The sequence below is a fragment of the Vulpes lagopus genome, chromosome 5 (assembly GCF_018345385.1).
Source record: "Vulpes lagopus strain Blue_001 chromosome 5, ASM1834538v1, whole genome shotgun sequence".
In the NCBI taxonomy this organism is placed as follows: domain Eukaryota; kingdom Metazoa; phylum Chordata; class Mammalia; order Carnivora; family Canidae; genus Vulpes; species Vulpes lagopus.
Window position 1 is genome coordinate 81,301,043 of NC_054828.1, and position 19,362 is coordinate 81,320,404.

The following is a 19,362-nucleotide window of genomic DNA, read 5'->3' on the forward strand; positions in this document are numbered from 1 at the left end:
ATATCAAATTGAAAAAGAGCTAAAAAAATGAATATTTGATTTCAAGCAGGCAAAAAATTTCTAAGTAGACAAGCAATGGGAAAATTTACACTCCCCCCCAAAAAAGAAAATTAGACTTAATACAATAATCAAAAAACTTGTGTAAGACAAAAATTGCCCAAAATAAAAGGAAAACAAGTTGGGGGAAATATGTACTATAAATTAAACAAGATAAAGGATTACTATATTTTTTAAAGCTTAAATAAATCAGTAAGAAAACAATTGAGACCTCAAAATATTAATGGGAAACAGATATAAGCAATTTCAGAAATAAGAAATTCTAGCAAGCAAACAAAAAATTATAAAGTTTTTGGATAAAGTTTATCCAAAAAATTAATATTATAAATCATAAGAGTATTGAGTTGTTTTTAGCTGTTATATTATCAAATAAGTTAATGATAATATCCAAAACAAATTAAAAGACTTTGGAACTAGCATTTTCATACAAAAATCATTGAACTGTATGGTTTACAACCAGTAAAACCTATCAGAAAACATTTGACTATCAAAAGTCACTGAAACAATTATTGCAGTGACTCAGAAAATTTTACTCCTTGAAATGTACCCTATCAAATTCAAAATAAGGAAACAAATCTGTAGGCACCAAGATGTTGACTACAGTACTATTTTTGATAATGGAAAACTAGAAAACATAAATATCTAAAACCAAAAAGAATTAAAATAAATATTGTTATATCCACTTAACTAGTTTAGAAGCAATAAAATAGATAATTGTGAAAACACAGAAACATGGATAATGTTTAAAAATACTAATTTTTTAAAAATTTCTAAATTTTCTTGCATATAGTTACTTTCTTAAATTTTAAATATAAGAAAGTTTAGGATGCTTTAAAATTAATTTCTATGCCTAATCTTACTATTTCAACACTAAGAACAAAAAAATATTACAATTTTATTTCTAAGCAGAACTCCAACATAGTAATTCTAATTTTTTATTTTATCCCACATTCAACATTAAGTATTATCTAAATTAACTGTAACAGATTAACAGAAAAGAAATACTAAATCTTCTGCCGGACAAAAAAAAAAGCCAACTCATCGGTCTTGCCTTAACTGTGTTTCTGTTTCTTCCAGTTTTTCTATTTGTTTCAACATCATTTCTTCCTGCTTTTTGCTATTCTAAGGAAATAATCAAAGTTGTTTATGTTAATTATTTTGTTTCAACAAAAATAAAATTGAAACTTATCTAAAACCTTTATCTGTCAGCATAAAATTCATTTAGTTATATAAAAAACAAGACAATGGGTTATTTATCTTGCATAGTTCCACATTATTTTTCCAGCCTTACTTTAATTACTCCCCTAACAATCTCTATATAGGAGCTAAAAAAATAAGTCTTACTTGCTGTTTTCCAGTGATAATTTAAGCTTCTATCCTCTGTTCATATTTCTGTGGTTTCAAGGAATGCTTTTCCATTCACTGTACCTACTGAACTCATTTATCTTTTAAGCCCAAAATCAATGCTATACTCTCTGAAGCCTTCTCTTCCACCAAGGCAGAAGTAATCCTGTCAACTCTGGCAACACTTGATCCCCAAAACAACACATATAGTATTTTAAGTTATTTGAGCCTTTGGTTTCTATTTGAGCCATAAGAACTTTAAGAGGAAGGAAGAGGTTATTCACCATTGTATCCTCCACATTCTTACATAACTTAATAAATACTTCACAAAAATCTTGATGCTTAAAACTAGATCAACTTTATCAATCGGTAGTCTATATATTCTGTTGCTCATTATCACCATCTAAATCAATATGCAAGTTTTTCTTTTGAAACAAAGTATCAGCTCTAAGATAATCAGATTTGTAAAGGTGAAAGAATCTTGGAAGGTCATCTATTCTAATACCCTAATTTTAAAGGTTAGAAAACTAAGTCACTGGTACTTTCTTTTTCAACTCACATCAATATCTTCTTGCTGTTTCTTGATTTCTAGGGCCATATCACTTGTTTCTTGTGCTAGTTCTTTGTTCTCCAGTGAAAGCCTGTTGCAGCTTGCATTTAGTTCAGTATTCTTAAGCCTATTTTTAAAAACATGTCAGACCTAAATATTTACCTATTAAGTTATATGATGTGGAATTTAATTCAAGATAACCTTAGGGTAAAGGAAGAAAGAGCTGGGAGTATAAATAAGATTGGCCATTAGTTAATAATTTCTGAATCTGAGTGATAGGTACATGCTGCTTCATTACATTATTCCCCCGACTTTGTACATGCTTGAAATTTTCTAGAATAAGTTTTTCAAGATGTCATATATTTCCTTGAATATTCCCTACACATTTCATGCCCATATTTTTCCACACATTTTGAAGGATATATGATTTTTTTCATATTATTTTTTCTCTCTAGTATACTGTCTTTTAGAAACTATTCCAAACTTCTGGTGATTTGATTAAAGTAGTACATGAGGTATGAACTATTTTTAACAAAATATTTAAATTAAAATAAATAAAATTTGTTTAACTTCTATACACAACACTTGAACAGCTCTTAGAAGATCTCAAATGCTCTACACTGGAAGAGAGATTACTGCAATTATTGGTTGCAATCAAAATCAATTTTAAATGAGAGAAGGGGACTGTGTGGCTCTATGGAATGATTTCAGTAGCACCTACTATCTTCTTCTACTTACCAGTACTGGAAAATCATCGAAGAGTAGATTTAAAAAAAGAAAGGTTGAAAAAGCAAATATACCAAGGATAACATAAATTTATACTAAAGTATAAATAACTAACCAGCCCATTTATTAAAAGGAAATTTGGTTGATAAATTTTACCGATAATTCAATGACCTGTGTGTCACCAAAACAAATCTATGAAATAATTTAACAAAATAACCAAAATAACTATGTAGAACTGCAAATGATTATTTTTATCAGGAACCAGGTATCTCCAAGAAAAGTAATACAGTGATCTTATAATGAAGTTTTCAACTTTGTAACGTACTCTTTTTATGTTAATAATATGTATATATCATTGCTAAAGTAATTAACAATGGAATTAATAAATTATTTTGATCTCTAGGAATAAAACACAACTTTAACCCCATTTAAATAAATATCAAATATAACTTACTAATTTACTCTTAACTATCAGAAAGCTTAGAAATTGAATATATAAGTTATTTATAGACAGAAAACTTACTTCTCATTTTCAAGCTCAGTTTTCAGCTCTTTAACCTGTTTAGAATAATGCTGTTCACTTGTCACAATGGCAGTTAATTGTATTTCCAAATCATGTACTTTTTCCTGGAAAGTAAATGTATATAATGACAGCAAACATTTTTTTACTATTTTCTTATTTAAAAGTATGGCCACTTTGTAATCAAGTCATATATTTGGCAATATTTTGATAAGAAAATGTCAAATTTTAAAACTTAATGGATTTAATGCCAAACCATTATAATTTTAGAACAAGGATCAATGACAAATTTAAGTAAATTCCATCTTGATATTCTAAAGCTCAACTAGTAAAATCATGTTCACATATAAAATATTTTCATCAATTTTGCTCTACCAGGTAATTAATCTCAATTAAAATGTTATATTAAGAAAAAATACATTAATTAATGAAATCAGGCAGTATCTTAAAAACTAAACTCTTCTGGGGGTGCCTAGGTACTCAGTCAGTTAAGGATATGACTTCAGTTCAGGTCATGGTCAGGAACTGAGATCTAGCCCCACCTCCAAATCCACACTCAGCATGGAGTTGGCTTGTCCCTGTCTCTCACCCTATGCCCCTCCCCCACTTCTGCTCATGCTCAAATAAATAAAATCTTAAAAAAAAAATCTAAGCTGTTCTTATTATAAAAAGATAGTTACAATATAATGCTAAAAAAATACTTCTTTTAAATAAAAAATCTATTCTAAAATTATAGTAAAAACACTATAAAATTATAAAAAAGAACTTAAAAAATTAAAAAGAACGGTGAAATTTCAAATGTATAAATTAAGAAATACTAAAGAAATCGAAAATGTGATTGTTATAAACCATAGCATTATGCATACTACTGATATCTATTGAGATCTCAATGTTGACCTTTCTCTCCCACATTATAATATGAAAATTCTTTAGACCGGTTTCAAACAATCATTAGTATATTATATATAGCATGAACACGTCCTTTGAAAGGAATTTTGTGAAGAAATCTCTCACAAAGCTAACAACTATACCACAATCTATTCTGTAAACATGTACTCTACTAATAAAATGTTGGAAAGAAAAATGTATTTTTTTAAAGCAAACCTCTCTGGTTTGGAGAAGACCAGTTAGTTCTTGTTCTGCTCCTTTTAATTCTTCAGCAATTTTCTCAAATTGTTTCTTTTCATCTAAAAGCTTTTGGTTTTCTGCCTATTTAAGAACATTAACAAATCATGACAGCCAAAGCACACATGTATGCAAAATAATCAAAATGTCTAACTGTAGCAAAAAGAATTATCAGTATCTCTTTGGCTAAATTTTTTCAAAATGAGAAAACAAGTCATAATTAAGTAAATTTCAAAACTAAATATGACAATGAACAGAGCCCTGAAATTTTTTATTAAAAAAAAACATACAGGTTACTGAATTCAAACTTTATCTTATGTATAAATCACTCCAATTTATTAAATGTATTAGTCACTCTCTATTTCATCAATCCTGCTTCTCGTTATATTGTACTAAAATGTGCTTCCCTATAATTTTCATGCAATGATCATTGTTCTGCCTTCCTTAGTCACATAACTCTAATTTCTTTTTTACATGACAGCTAACAAATATTTTATCTTCACTATTCTATAATCTCTAATTCTATTATCATTCTTCCTATGAAATGGTTTTACTTTATTCCCTCAGGATGGACCTAAGTAGCCATCCTTGTATCAGACAAACTAGATTTTAAACCAAAGATTAATAAGAGATGAAGAAAGACACTATATCATAATAAAGGGGTCTATCCAACAAGAAGTTGTAACAACTGTAAATATTTACAGTATTTAACACTCCTTAACTCGGCAGCCAAATATATAAATCAATTAATAACAAAATTAAAGAAACTCATTGATAATAACACAATAATAGTAGAGGATTTTAATAACACCTCACAGCAATGGACAAATCATCTAAGCAGAAGATCAACAGAGAAACAAGGACTTTGAATAACAAACTGGATCAGATGGACTTAACAGATATATTCAGAGCATTTCCTCCTAAAGCAGCAGAGTACACAATCTTTTCAAGTGCACACGGAACAATCTTCAGAACAGATCAGATCACATACTGGGGCACAAATCAGGACTCAACTGGTACAAAACAGACTGAGATCCTAACCTCAGTATTTTCACACCACAATGCTATGAGACTTGAAGTCAACTGCAAGAAAAAACTTGGAATGGGGCAGCCCAGGTGGCTCAGTGGCTTAGCATCACCTTCAGCCCAGGGCGTGATCCTGGAAACACGCCCACATCAGTCCCACATCAGGCTCCCTGCATAGAGCCTGCTTCTCCCTCTGCCTGTGCCTCTGCTTCTTTCTTTCTCTCTCTCTCTCTCTCTCTCTCTCTCTCTCTGTCTCATGGATAAATAAATAAAATCTTAAAAAAAAAAACTTGGAAGGACAACAAATACATGGAGATTAAAGGACGTCCTCCTAAAGAATGAATGGGTCAACCAGGATATTAAAGAAGAACTTTAAAAATACATGGAAGCAAATGAAAATGAAAATATGACAGCTCAAAACCTTTGGGATGCAGCAAAGGAGGTCCTAAGAGGGAATTATAAAGCAATAGAGCCCTTCTTAAAGAAGTAAGAAAAGTCTCAAATATACAACCTCACTTTACACCTAAAGGAGCTGGAAAAAGAACAGCAAATAAAGCTTAAATCCAGCAGGAGAAGAGAAATAATAAAGAGTAGAGCAGAAATAGATGATATAAAGATTTTTTAAGACAGTAGGACAAATCAACAAAACTAGGAACCAGTTCTCTGAAAAAATTAAGACTGATAAACCCCAAGCCAGACTTATTAAAAAGAAAAGAGAAAGGACCAAATCTTTAAAATCACCAATGAAAGAGGAGATATCACAATCACAGAAATACAAACAATTAAAAAAGTATCATGAGCAATTATATGCCAACAAAGTAGGCAATCTGGAAGAAATGGATGCATTCCTAGAAACATAAACTACCAAAACTGAAGCCTGAAGAAATAGAAAACCTGAACAGACCCCATAACCAGCATGGAAATTGAATTAGTCATCAAAAATCTCCCAACAAACAAGAGTCCAAGGCCAGATGGCTTCCCAGGGTAATCCTAGCAAACATTTAAAGAAGGATAATACCTATTCTTCTGAAACTGTGCCCAAAAATAGAAATGGAAGGAAAACTTTGAAATTCATTCTTTGAGGCCAGCATTACCTTGACCCCAAAACCACACAAAGACTCCACTAATAGGGAGAATTATAAGCCAATATCCCTGATCAACACAGTTGCCAAAATTCTCAACAAGATACTAGCTAATAGGATCCAATAGTACATTAAAAGGATTATTCACCATGGCCAAGTGAGATTTATTCCTGGGCTGCAGGGGTGCTTCAACATCCACAAATCAATCAACATGATACATCACATTAACAAAAGAAAGGACAAGAATCATATGACCTTCTCAGCTGATGCAGAAAAAGCATCTGACAAACTACAGTGTGCTTTCTTCATAAAAACCCTCCACAATATAGGGATAGAGGGAACATATGTCAACATCATAAAAGCCATATATGAAAGACACAGTGAATATCATTCTCAATGGGTGAAAAACTAAGAGCTTTTCCTCTAAGATCAGGAACACAAGCAGTGATGTTCACTCTTACTACTGTTATATAACAGTACTGGAAGTCCTAGCCTCAGCAATCAGACAACAAAAAGAAATAAAAGGCATCTAAATCATGTCTTCCCAAACAACATGATACTCTATATAGAAAACCCAAAAGGCTCCACCAAAAAATTGCTAGAACTGATACAGGAACTCATAAAGTTGGAGGATATAAAATCAACACAAAAAAAGTCTGCTGCATTTTATACACTAACAATGAAGCAGCAGAAAGAGAAATCCAAGAATTGATCCCATTTGCAACTGCACCAAAAATCTTGATACCTAAGGAATAAACCAAACCAAAGAGGCAAAAGACCTGTACTCTGGCAAATATATAACACTTATGAAAGAAATCGAGGAAGACACAAAGAAATGGAAAAACGTTCCATGCTCATGGATTGGAAGAACAAATATTGTTAAAATGTCTTTGCTACCCAAAGTAATCTACACATTCACTATTTCTATCCCTATCAAAATACCACGAGCACTTTTCACAGAGCTGAAAAAACCATTCTAAAATTTGTATGGAAACAGAAAATACCCCAAATAGCCAAAGCAATCTTTAAAAATAAAAGAAAAACTGAAAGCATCACAATTCTGGACTTCAAGCTCTATTACAAAGCTGTAATCACCCAAACAGTATGGTACTGGCACAAAAACAGACACATAGATCAAAAGAACAGAATAGAGAACCCAGAAATGGACCCTCAACACTATGGCAAACAAATCTTCGACAAAGCAGAAAAGAATATTCACTGGAAAAAAAGACAGTCTCCTCAACAAGTGGTGTTGGGAAAATTGGATAGCCACACGTAGAAGAACGAACCTGGACCATTTTCTTACACCATACACAGAAATAAATTCATAATGGATGGAAGACCTAAATGTGAGACAGGAATCCATCAAAATCCTAGAGGAGAACATAGGCAGCAAACTTCTTTGACCTCTGCCGCAGCAACTTCTTGCTGGACACATGAAAAAATGCTCCACATCACTTGGCATTAGGGAAATACAAATAAAAACCACTATGAAATACCACCTCACACTTGTCAGATAGCTAAAATTAACAACTCAGGAAACAACAGATGTTGGCAAGGAGGCAGAGAAAGGGGAACCCTCTTACATTCTTGGTGGGAATGCAAGCTGGTACAGCCACTCTGGAAAACAGTATGGAGCTTCCTCAAAAAGTTAAAGATAGAATTACCTTACACCCCAGCAATTGCACTACTGGGTATTTATCCAAAGGATACAAAAATAGTGATTCAAATGTTTAGAGCAGCAATGTCCACAATAGCCAAACTATAGAAAGAGCCAAGATATCCATCAACAGATGAATGGATAAAGATGTGGTGTGTGTATGTGTATGCATATATGTATATACACACACACATACATATGCACAATGGAATATTACCCAGCCATCAAAAAGAATGAACTCTTGCCATTTGCAATGATGTGGATGGAACTAGAGGGTATTATCCTAAGTGAATTAAGTCAGAGAAAGACAAATACCATATGAATTCAGCCATATGTGGAATTTAAGGAACAAAACTCATGAACATAGGGGAACGGAAGGAAAAATAAGATAACAGAGAGAGGCAAACCATGAGAGACTCTAAAGTATAGAAAACAAACTGAGAGTTGCTGGAGGAGAGATGAGTGGGGGTATGGAGTAATTGAATGATGGGCGTTAAGGAGGGCACTTCATGTAATGAGCAGTGGATATTAGAGGCAACTGATGAATCACTAAATTCTATCCCTGAAACTAACAATATACTATATGTTAACTAAATAGAATTTAAATAAAAACTTTTTTAAAAAACCTATTAATTGTACTTAAAGAGTCTGAATTTTATCTATAGGCAATGTGGAGCTATTTAAAATTTCAATACAGCATATAATATGATCATATTTGTGATTTAAAAAGCTAACTCTAACAATAATATAAAGATCCATATACATATATATGTGTATATACACACACACAAGTATCTACAAATATAAAGACTAATATAAGTTGAAAGAAGTACCATGCAAATCATAAACTTTCTTCAAGACAAAAGGATACTAAAAAAAAAAAAAAAAAGAAGACAAAAGGATACTATCAGAGATAAAAAGAGATATTTAATAATGATCAAAGATCAATTTGTCAGGAAGATATAATAGTTATATATGAATGTGAGGCTTATAATAGAAATTCAAAATATGTGACGCAAATATTGACATAATTAGAAAGAAACATTACTAATTCAAAATAGAATGGGCAGCCCTAGTGGCTCAGCAGTTTGGCACCACCTTCGGCCCAGGGCCCGGTCCAAAAAACCCGGGATTGGGTCCCGCGTCAAGCTCACTGCGTGGAGCCTGCTTCTCCCTCTGCCTGTGTCTCTGAACCCCCTCCTCTCTCTCAGGAATAAATAAAATATTTTTTTTAAAAAGGAGATTTTAACACTTCTCTCTCAATTATAGAAAAAGGGACAAAAAAAAAAAAACCAGAAGATTTTCACAATACAGTTAATCAACTGAATCTAACTGACATTTATACAACCCTATACCTAACAATAGGAGAGTACAAATTCTTTACAAGTACATGTGGAACATTTAAGATATTTACTAAGATATATCCTTAATAAATTTAAATAATATATTCTCTGATCATAATGGAATTAAACTAAAAATGAATAACAGAAATAAAACAGGAAAGTCTCCAAATACATGGAGAAATTAAATAGCAGACTTCTAAATAACCCCAGGGTCAAAGAAGAAATCAAGAGAAACTGAAAATATAACAAAATTTGTGGGATGCAGCTAAAGAGACGATTAAAGGAAACTGATAGCATTAAATGCTCATTTTGGAAAAGAATGGTCTCAAAACAACAATCTAAGTTTCTATCTTAAGAACCTAGAAAAAGATCAAAATAAACAACCCAAAGCAAATAGAAGGAAGGAAATAGTAAAGAGCAGAAATCAATGAAACTGAAAATAGAAAAACGGAGAAAAATCAACAAAATGGAAAGTTGGTTATTTGAAAAGTAAAATTAATAAATTTCTATCAAGACTGACAAAGAAAAAAGAGAGCATACACAAATTACCAATATTAGTAATGAAAGTAAGGGTAAATACTATAGATTCCATAGACATTCAAAATATAACAAATGCTACAAACTTTATGCACAGAAAGTTGACAACTTCAATGAAATGGAGTAATTCCCTAAAAACCACAAACTACCAAAATCACCTAAGATAAAACAGGTAACTTAATAGTTTTATAATAATTAAAGACATTAGATTCATAGTTTAAAATCTTGCCAAAAAAGAGTCTCTAGGTTCAGATGATTTCACCAGAAAATTCTACCAAATGTTTAAGGAAGAAATAACACTAATTCTATAAAATCCCTTTCAAAAAAATGGAAATGAAAGAAATGCTTCCCAACTCATTTTCTGAGGCCAGTAACAGCCTAATTCCAAAACCAGATAATCAAAGAAAACTATAGACTTCCCATGAACACTAAAACAAAAATCCTCAACAGAATATTAATAAAACAAATTCATCAATGTAGAAAAAGAAAAATATGCCACAGCAACTGGGATTTATCCCAAGAATGCAAAGCTAGTTCAATACTTGAAAAATCAATGTACTATACCATATTAAGATTCTGAAAAAGAAAAACCACATAATTGTATCAAAAGGCACAGAAAAAAGCATTTGACAAAATTCAACATAGATTCACATTAAAAGCTGTCAAAAGGGACGCCTGGGTGGCTCAGCAGTTGAGCACCTGCCTTTGGCCCAGGGCATGATCCTGGAGTCCCAGGATCAAGTCCCGCATCTGGCTCTCTGCATGGAGCCTGCTTCTCCCTCTGCCTATATCTCTGCCTCTCTATGTCTCTCATGAATAAATAAATAAAATCTTAAAAAAAAAAAGCTGTCAAAAAAACTATGAATAGAAGGGCATTTCTAAAAATAATAATAATAATAATTGACATCACACTTAAGATCAAAGTATCCAAGATGTACATGCTCACCACTCCTATTCAAGAATGTCATATTAGAAGTCTGATCCAGTACAGTTAGACAAGAATAAAAGAACTACCACTGTCCTTATTTGCTGACAAAGTGGCTGTCTACATAGAAAATTATAAGGAATGTGCAAAAAACTCCTAGAACTAACAAATGATTTTAGGAAGACTGCAGGATACAAGGTTAGTGCATAAAGCAATCATTTCCCATCTACTAGCAAAGTACAACTGGAAAGACACTTTTAAATAAATGCAAAACACCTTTCAGAAAGGAAATACTTAGGTATAAATGTAACATAAATAGATCTATACACTGAAAACTACAAAATGCTAATTAAAGATTCAAGGACAAATAGATACCATGTTCATGTATTAGAAGACTCAACATAAGTAATCATAACAATTCAACCCAAATTGATCTATAGATTTCACACAATTACTATTATAGGATTTATTTATTTATTTATGAGAGAGAGGGAGAGAGAGAGAGAGAGAGACACAGGAGGGGGGAGAAGCAGGCTCCACGCTGGGAGTCCGACGTGGGACTCGATCCCGGGACTCCAGGATAGTGCCCTGGGCCAAAGGCAGGCGCCAAACCGCTGAGCCACCCAGTGATGCCCCCCACAATTACTATTATAATTCTGATGTAATTTTCTTAGATACAGACCAGCTGAAAATTTATATGATAAAGGAACTGTAATAGCTAAAACAATTTTGAAAAATAATGAAGCTGGAGGAATCACATTACCAAAATCTAAGACTAACTATAAAGCTACAATAATCAAGACACTGATATATTGGTGAACTGATAACAAATAGACCAAGAAAACAGAAATAGTCCAGAAACAGATCCATACAAATATGGCCAATTGATTTTTCTATAAATGTATAAAAGCAATTCAATGGAAAAAGAAAAGGAATCTTTTCAACAAATGATAATACCCCCCCTAGATCAATCCAAAGTATTTAAATCTTAAATATCTCTCAAAACCATCCACTTTTTCTCACCACCACCTCCCAGCCTAAGTTATAATCAATCTCTCCTCTAGCTACTTCGGTTGTCTGTCTACTTAACTGTTGTATCTTAATATACTGTTCTCAATATTACAAGCCAAATAAGCTTTTCAAAATGCAAACTAAGCCACTCTCTACTCAAATTCTTTAGAGCTTTCCATTCCTCTTAGGATAAATACAAAACTATCTTGATATGATTCAAAAGGCCATCAATTGCCACACTCCTACTACTTAACTCTTTAGCCTCATTTTGTACCACTCTCTTCTTTTCACTCCACATTGCACTTACCATATTCCTTCCTATCAAAGGAACTTTACAAATAATATTTTCTCTTCTGGATAAGCTCTTCCCTTCCTTATCTGGATTTCAGTTCAATCTTTACTTTTGAAAAAAAAAAAAAAAAAAGGCTCTCCTTACCTAACTAGTTCAAATCCCTTTATTATAGGCCTGATAGCACTATGAATTAATTTTTTATTACCTTTGTCACCACTTTAATATTATCTTTGAATGATTGCTTATATTTAAGTATGATTATTTCATGACTATAGACCCATGCAAGCAGCATATGCATCCATTTGCTCCCAATTATACCCCCAGAGTATAGCATAATAGAAAGTCAGTATATGTTTGTCAAATGGTTAAATATATTGTTTTATTTTTTCCTTATAACTACCCCATTAGATTCGTACAATTATTTTCCCCATTTCATAGATGGAAAACTGAGGCACAACAATTATTTTGTAATTTTTAATTTGATTTTTCAAAGACAGAAAATTTAAACCTTAAGAAAAACTATTCAGTTCCATTTTGCAATTCATAGATATCTAGAAATGTAAGGAACCTAAGAGATGTTTGTAGTTTGTTTTGCTAAGTATGGGGGAGTCAAAAGGGTGAATAAATCTTTAAACAATTATACCAAAATAAATTAATTCCATTTGTGATACGTGCTATAAAGGAAAAGTTCAGGGTGGCTATAGGCATAGGCCATACAGAGACCTAAACTAGATAAGAGGGATTTATAGATAATATCAAGAGAGTTTTCCTAAACTGACATTCAAGGTGAGACTTAAAGTATAACAAAAAAATAAGTATGCATTATCAAATCTAAAAGCAATATAAACATTATTATTCACAAGAGCTGGAGTAAAGCAATTCAATGGAGAAAGAATTAGCATTTGGAAATAATGCTTCCTGAGAGGCAGAAGAACCAGGAGTTGCAAAATCAAGTAGAGATACAATAGGTTAAACCCAAAATCATGTATCTGTAATCATAAACAGTATTATATAGCAAAGGTTAGCAAACTACAGCCTGCCAGACAAAATCAGCCTACAGTCTCTTTTTGTAGGCCCTTAACCTAAGGGTCATTTTTATATTTTTACAAGCTCGTTAAAAATAAAAGACAGGAAAAGGACAAGAAGGGGAAGGGAGGTGTGGAAAGAGGAGAAGAAAATTAACATTTTGTATGTAGACTAAAAGCCTAAAATATTTACTATCTAGTTCTTTAAAAAAAAGTTTGCTGCCCGTGCTCTGTATATTGTAATCAATTAAAACATAATGAAGCCTATCTTAACAAATTCATTAAACATGATTCTATCTGAATATTAAACATAGTTACTGAATATATAACATATATATCTTCCTCAAAACTGTAGCTTGGTAGCTTAAAGGTATCAAAGGCATACCAAACTTACTATCAGTAAATCTGTAGTATCACATGAATATTTAATATTTAATTAAATGTAATGTCAACACACACTCAAATAATATAAACAACTTCACCAAGACAGTTTTCAAAATGTATTAAACTTGGTACAACTAAGAATGTGACTTCATTAAAACACAATTTTTTTTTATATTTTAGCTGAAAACACTAATATAAAACATCTGTAGTGTGAGAGTCTAAGTCAGTGGATTCAATATTACTTTGAAAAGTAACTGCTCTGTATTAACAAGAGAAATTATATACTTACCAAGATTATTTTCAATTCTTCAAGTTCTACTTCTCTGTTATTTTTAAGCTTAGTCATCTCTTCTAAAATAAACAAACAAAAGATGTTAAAAGTCAGATTAAAAGAACATGAAAGGAGAGACAAGAAATAAAAATACCATCATTTAAAAGGGAAAAAACCAAGAGATGGTTTAGTCCAATTAAAGCACCATAAAGCATAGAGGAAGTCCAAACGGAACTAATGCAAAAAGATAAGTATTAATAGGAATGTTTCTCTTTCTATAAAGTGGAATTCCACAAATGAACTCAAAGTTCATTAATCAAAACAAGCAATGAATCTATATAAAATATATTTGGAATGAGGTCATCCAGCATGTGCCTTTACATTTACTTCATCACTATCTAAATATCTACTCTTACTCTTCAAACTAAAAAGGAGAAGCAATCCACTTTCTCAAGCTAATTCTGACTATTGTACTCTAGACCTCAATGTTCCTACCTCCTCTGAGACTTTAGTTGCTCTATTACTGATATACATGGAACCTCTGTAGAGGAATCTTTAAATTCCCCCATCCCATCTAAACATCCATTTGAATACAAAACAAAACCTGATTGACCCTTCTGCCCTTTCATACTATTGTCAAATTTCTTACTTTGTTTCGCAAATTCCTCTTTGTTATCTACACATTTCTTTCTCAGACCCATGCAAAACTAAAGCTACATATCACATCTTATTACATTAATAAAAACTATGATTTCAAAGATCAATAACCATTTTGTGGAATAATTCTCAGTCCTCTTTATTGTAGAGCTTTCTGATATTTGATGCTATTAACTACTCTCTACTTTTCTCCCTGTCATTTTCAAAACCTTGCATTATTTGCATTTCCTATCCTCTCTAATTCCTACTCCTATTTTCTTTGCTGACATCCTTTTTTTCTACCTTTTTTTCAGTATTAGGCTAATTAATTTTTAAGACTTTATTTAAGCTAATTAATTTTAAAACCTTTCCAATTCAAACCTCCTGCTTTTCTTTCCTTTATTAGATTTTTTTTAACTGCCTACAAGGTTCCCAAATGATGTCGGTAACCTAAAATTTTGTTGTATCCAAAACAGTGTCCTCCCTCACTGCTACATGTTTTAATCATTGAAGATATGAGAGACTTGCTAGAAGTTTCCCAGACTCCGTACATTAAAAATAAGCAAAAAATTTGCAATTGCCCACCGTTTTTAAGGAAAAGTCAACAAAATATAAAATGTCACTATGGAATCTGAAAGAAAAGCCTGTCACATGCAAAGCTTATTTAATAAGCACACTTCATTTTACACAAAAAGAGTTAATTTTTTCAAACTTAAGGACTGATTAAAAATAGAGGGTGAATCTGTTACCTAACAGAGCAAAAGCAACAGGGTACATAGAAAAATGACCACAGGAGTAAAAACCTGTTTAGAGCAACATTAGACTAAACTGAAGAGAGAAGACATATGAAGTAAACTGTCCCAAGTCAAAAACAAAGACTTTGTGTTTACAGTTGGTTTTAACTCGCTTCATCTGCACTACCATACTCTTAAATGAGCAATAAAAAAAAGGTGATATTTAGAGAGTCTGAACTCAAGCAATGAGATGGCTCTTAAATTTATAACACAGAATAATCAGATTTGTATTTTTAAAGGAACACTCTAGCATTAGTGCAAAGAAGGAACAGAAGGGAGACAAGCCTGGAAACAAAAGTACCAATTCTCAAGCTATTACAATTATTACTGGTCAGAGGCATGTGGTCCAGACCTAATACCAAGATATAATAGGTAGAGCAGGCTTAACTACACAGAAAAAAAAGTGGTCTTAGTGGGAGTCAGTGACTGAGACTGCTGAGGAAATGACAGAGGCTGATGGAGGAACATTCTAACCAAAATGTTAGCTTAAGAATATGTCATCAAGGAAGAATGCAAAGTGTAATCAGGAAACAAAGCAATAAGAATAAGGGCTACTGGAGTAAGAAAAAGGTTATGAAAATAAGGCAAAGCTTCCGCTGGTCTTCTATTCAATACAACAAGGGATGAACAAAAATGAGGACAAATGAGGGCAATCTGAAGCGTGGTTTGATGATTAATCTGCCAAACACAATTTGTGTTTCACTATGTTACTCACATGCATCCCTCTGGTAGACTAAGAGAATGTGCTGGGATCTTAAAACCAGGAAAGAAGAAATAGGGAGTAGAACTGTTCTAAGTGTGTAGAGATGAAGAAAAACGGAATGATTCAAAAGATAGAATTACATTAGGTAGGTTTTATGAAGTAGATATTAAATGTTAGAAACAGGGGATCCCTGGGTGGCTCAGGGGTTTGGTGCCTGCCTTTGGCCCAGGGCACTATCCTGGAGTCCCGGGACTGAGTCCCAGGATCAAGTCCCAGGATCAAATCCCACGTTGGGCTCCCTGCATGGAGTCTGCTTTTCCCTCTGCCTGTGTCTGTGTCTTTCTCTCTCTCTCTCTCTCTCTCATGAATAAATAAATAATCTTTAAAAAATAAAAATAAATAAAAGTTAGAAACAGAAGAACTAGATAATCTATTAGAAGTGAAAGATAAGTGGGGGGAAAAAAAGAGTATCATCCAAGATTTTGATTTTGAAAACAATACTTTTAACCAAAGAAGGAAATAGCCTAATGCTGAGTACTTACATCATTGTTAATGCTGCTCTCCTACACATAATGCTTTCCATGTTCCACCATTCTCTACAACTATCCAAAGCCTCTTTATATCTGAAAGTTTACTTTTAAAATCTACCTCTTCTACAAAGTCTTTTCCAATTCTCCAGTCCACAGTGATACCTTTGGCTTCCTCTTATCATCAGCATTAAAACATATCCATCAGTAATAAATCTGTGAGCATTCACCGCAAATATATAAGTATGTATAAAACACAAATACATATTTATATGTCATATAAAGTTTTTTTTAAGATTTTATTTATTTATTCACGAGAGAACAGAGAGAAGGAGAGGCAGAGGCATAGCCAGAGGGAGAAGCAGGCTCCATGCAAGGAGCCCAATGTGGGACTCTATCCTGGGACTCCAGGATCACAACCCAAACCAAAGGCAGACACTCAGTTGCTGAGCCACCTAAGCGACTCTCATATAAAGTTTTAAAATATAAATATGTGTATTGTGATATTCATTATAAAATATATGAAAAGCATAAAATAAATAGAAGTTCCAATAATTCCTTCCCCTATCCTAATTGAATTCTTGCTCATCCCCTCATTTTGGAAACACTGCTCTAATGATTTTATGTGTTCAACATTTCTCTCACAATAATTAGAGATTTCTTCAAGAGCATAGTATTTTACATCTTTTATATGTTCCCACAGCACCTGAGATGATGCTAAGAAACATACACAGAACTGCTTCACAGTTCTGGAAGAATTCCTTATGCAAATTTTTCTTAATCCATTGCTCTATTGTAAGGAAAATCACCTTATGCATTTGGTTTGCTAATCTGACAATAAGTGCCACTTAATTGCAATAACAGACTGAGTCATTACAAATAAATATCCATTAAAGATATTTTAAGGACTAAAATTATTCCTTAATATACAACACTTAATTGAAGGAAGATTTAAAAATTCGATGAAAAAATGTGTTTATAATCACTCTAATATAAAGTAATACCAAAGAAAGTATTTATCATTGTATAATACAATTTTGGATGTTCAAAGATTGTGGTCTATAGTAGAAATTAGGCATTGCCAAAGGGAAAGCATAAATAAGTTTCAAAAGTTTAACCAAACATCCTTGTTATCCAAGGCAAAATTTCTTGCAATTATTTTAATCATACAAGTATCCAAAGCTAGTAATAAAGCCTACAGAAAGTTGTATAGTCTAGAAAAACACCAGCCAATTCATGAGTTATTTTAACTTATAAAAATAATTCTTTTCAGGGCATCTGGGTGGCTCAGTTGGTTAAGCATCCCAACTCTTGATTGCAGCTCAGGACATGATCTCAGGGTCATGGGATCAAGCCCGATGTCAGGCTCCACACTGAGAGGAGTTTGCTTGAGATTCTCTCTACCTCTACTTCTGCCCCCCACCCTGCTCTTGCACATGCTCTCCCTCTCTCTCTTTCTAAACATAATAAATCTTTTAAAAATAATCATTCTTTTCACCAAAATTGGAAAAAATGTTTTTATATCTTTGTAATTCTCCTCATCTGTACCTATCTGTAAATATGAAACATAGGAGTTATTAGGATTAGCTAATTAATGGGTCCTTTAATTTATAAAATAACTATAGAATTTCTCGTTTGGCCATGAAATCTGTTGAATATTAGCAATACCATATGACAGAACAGGGTAGCATTTTCCTATAAATAGTTCATAATCCAACACGACAAATCAATAAAATTTTAAAATTCAATTAAAATATGAGACATTTTCCAGCAAGAATTATTAAAGCCTCTAAATCCTAATATAAGAAAAACAGACTACAAACATCTCTTAGGTTCCTTACATTTCTAGATATCTATGAATTGCAAAATGGAACTGAATAGTTTTTCTTAAGGTTTAAATTTTCTGTCTTTGAAAAATCAAATTAAAAATTACAAAATAATTGTTATTTATAAATGATAGAGGAGAAACTATATTTTATTCTGAAACAGTGGGTTTTTTAAATAATTTTTTATAATCAGCTAATATCATGTATATGTACACATGTACATATGTTATTCTCTAATTCTAATTCTCTAAATCTTACCCAGTTCACTTGATCTCTTCTTAAGCTCCATGGTAAGTGTTTTCAATTGATCGTCACTTTTTTCCAATCTTGTAAAATATATTTTACAAAATGTTTACAATGTAAAACATTCTTTTAATCAGAATTCATCTTGTAACTAAAATTGGTACAATTTAACAATATATCTTGGATTCACTCATTCAATTTTTAAACATTTTTTGAGTATCTATCATGCATAACACTTCAAAAGAAGACATTATTATAAATACATAGTTGTATATTAATTTCATCTGCACAAAAACCTTAAAGCTTATGGTGACAATTTATCTCTTAGCTACTGATGATAATCAAATTAATACACCTTAGAACTTTGAAAGAGACTGAGTATGTAACTATTATTACATTGAATTCTGCCTTAGGAACAATATAAATGTGAGAATTGTGCAATTCACTTAATTCCTCCAGGTTTTGGTCTCCTCTATAAACCTGAGGTAACTGGAACAGATGATATCTATTACAATTGCAAAATTTGAAAACTGCTTAGAAAGATCAATCAAGAATACACAAGATGAGGTGAACTTTTTAGAAAAGCTAGATTTTCTTTCTATACATAAGCAGTAGAGAAGAAATACTGGTCATGACTTTACAGAAGAGTTTGCATCTACCTCTCTTGCATCCTACCAAACTTAATTAACCCTAATGTTAATGGGAAAAAATAATTACTTAGGCCTCTTAACAAAGTATGAAAACAGAGTAAGTTT

General features: G+C 32.2%; 1 protein-coding gene across 2 annotated transcripts in view; it reads right to left on the reverse strand.

Moving 5' to 3' along the window:
• The window catches only part of SYCP1 (synaptonemal complex protein 1), a 108,885-nt gene that overhangs the window by 51,986 nt on the left and 37,537 nt on the right, over nucleotides 1–19,362 (reverse strand). For both annotated transcript variants that reach the window (XM_041754164.1, XM_041754165.1), the window contains 6 exons: nucleotides 18,623–18,690; nucleotides 13,897–13,958; nucleotides 4,302–4,406; nucleotides 3,201–3,304; nucleotides 1,961–2,078; nucleotides 1,109–1,179 (listed from right to left, as the gene is read on the reverse strand). In XM_041754164.1, coding sequence (XP_041610098.1) covers nucleotides 1,109–1,179; nucleotides 1,961–2,078; nucleotides 3,201–3,304; nucleotides 4,302–4,406; nucleotides 13,897–13,958; nucleotides 18,623–18,690 — 528 coding nt within the window. The remainder of the gene's footprint in view (nucleotides 1–1,108; nucleotides 1,180–1,960; nucleotides 2,079–3,200; nucleotides 3,305–4,301; nucleotides 4,407–13,896; nucleotides 13,959–18,622; nucleotides 18,691–19,362) is intronic.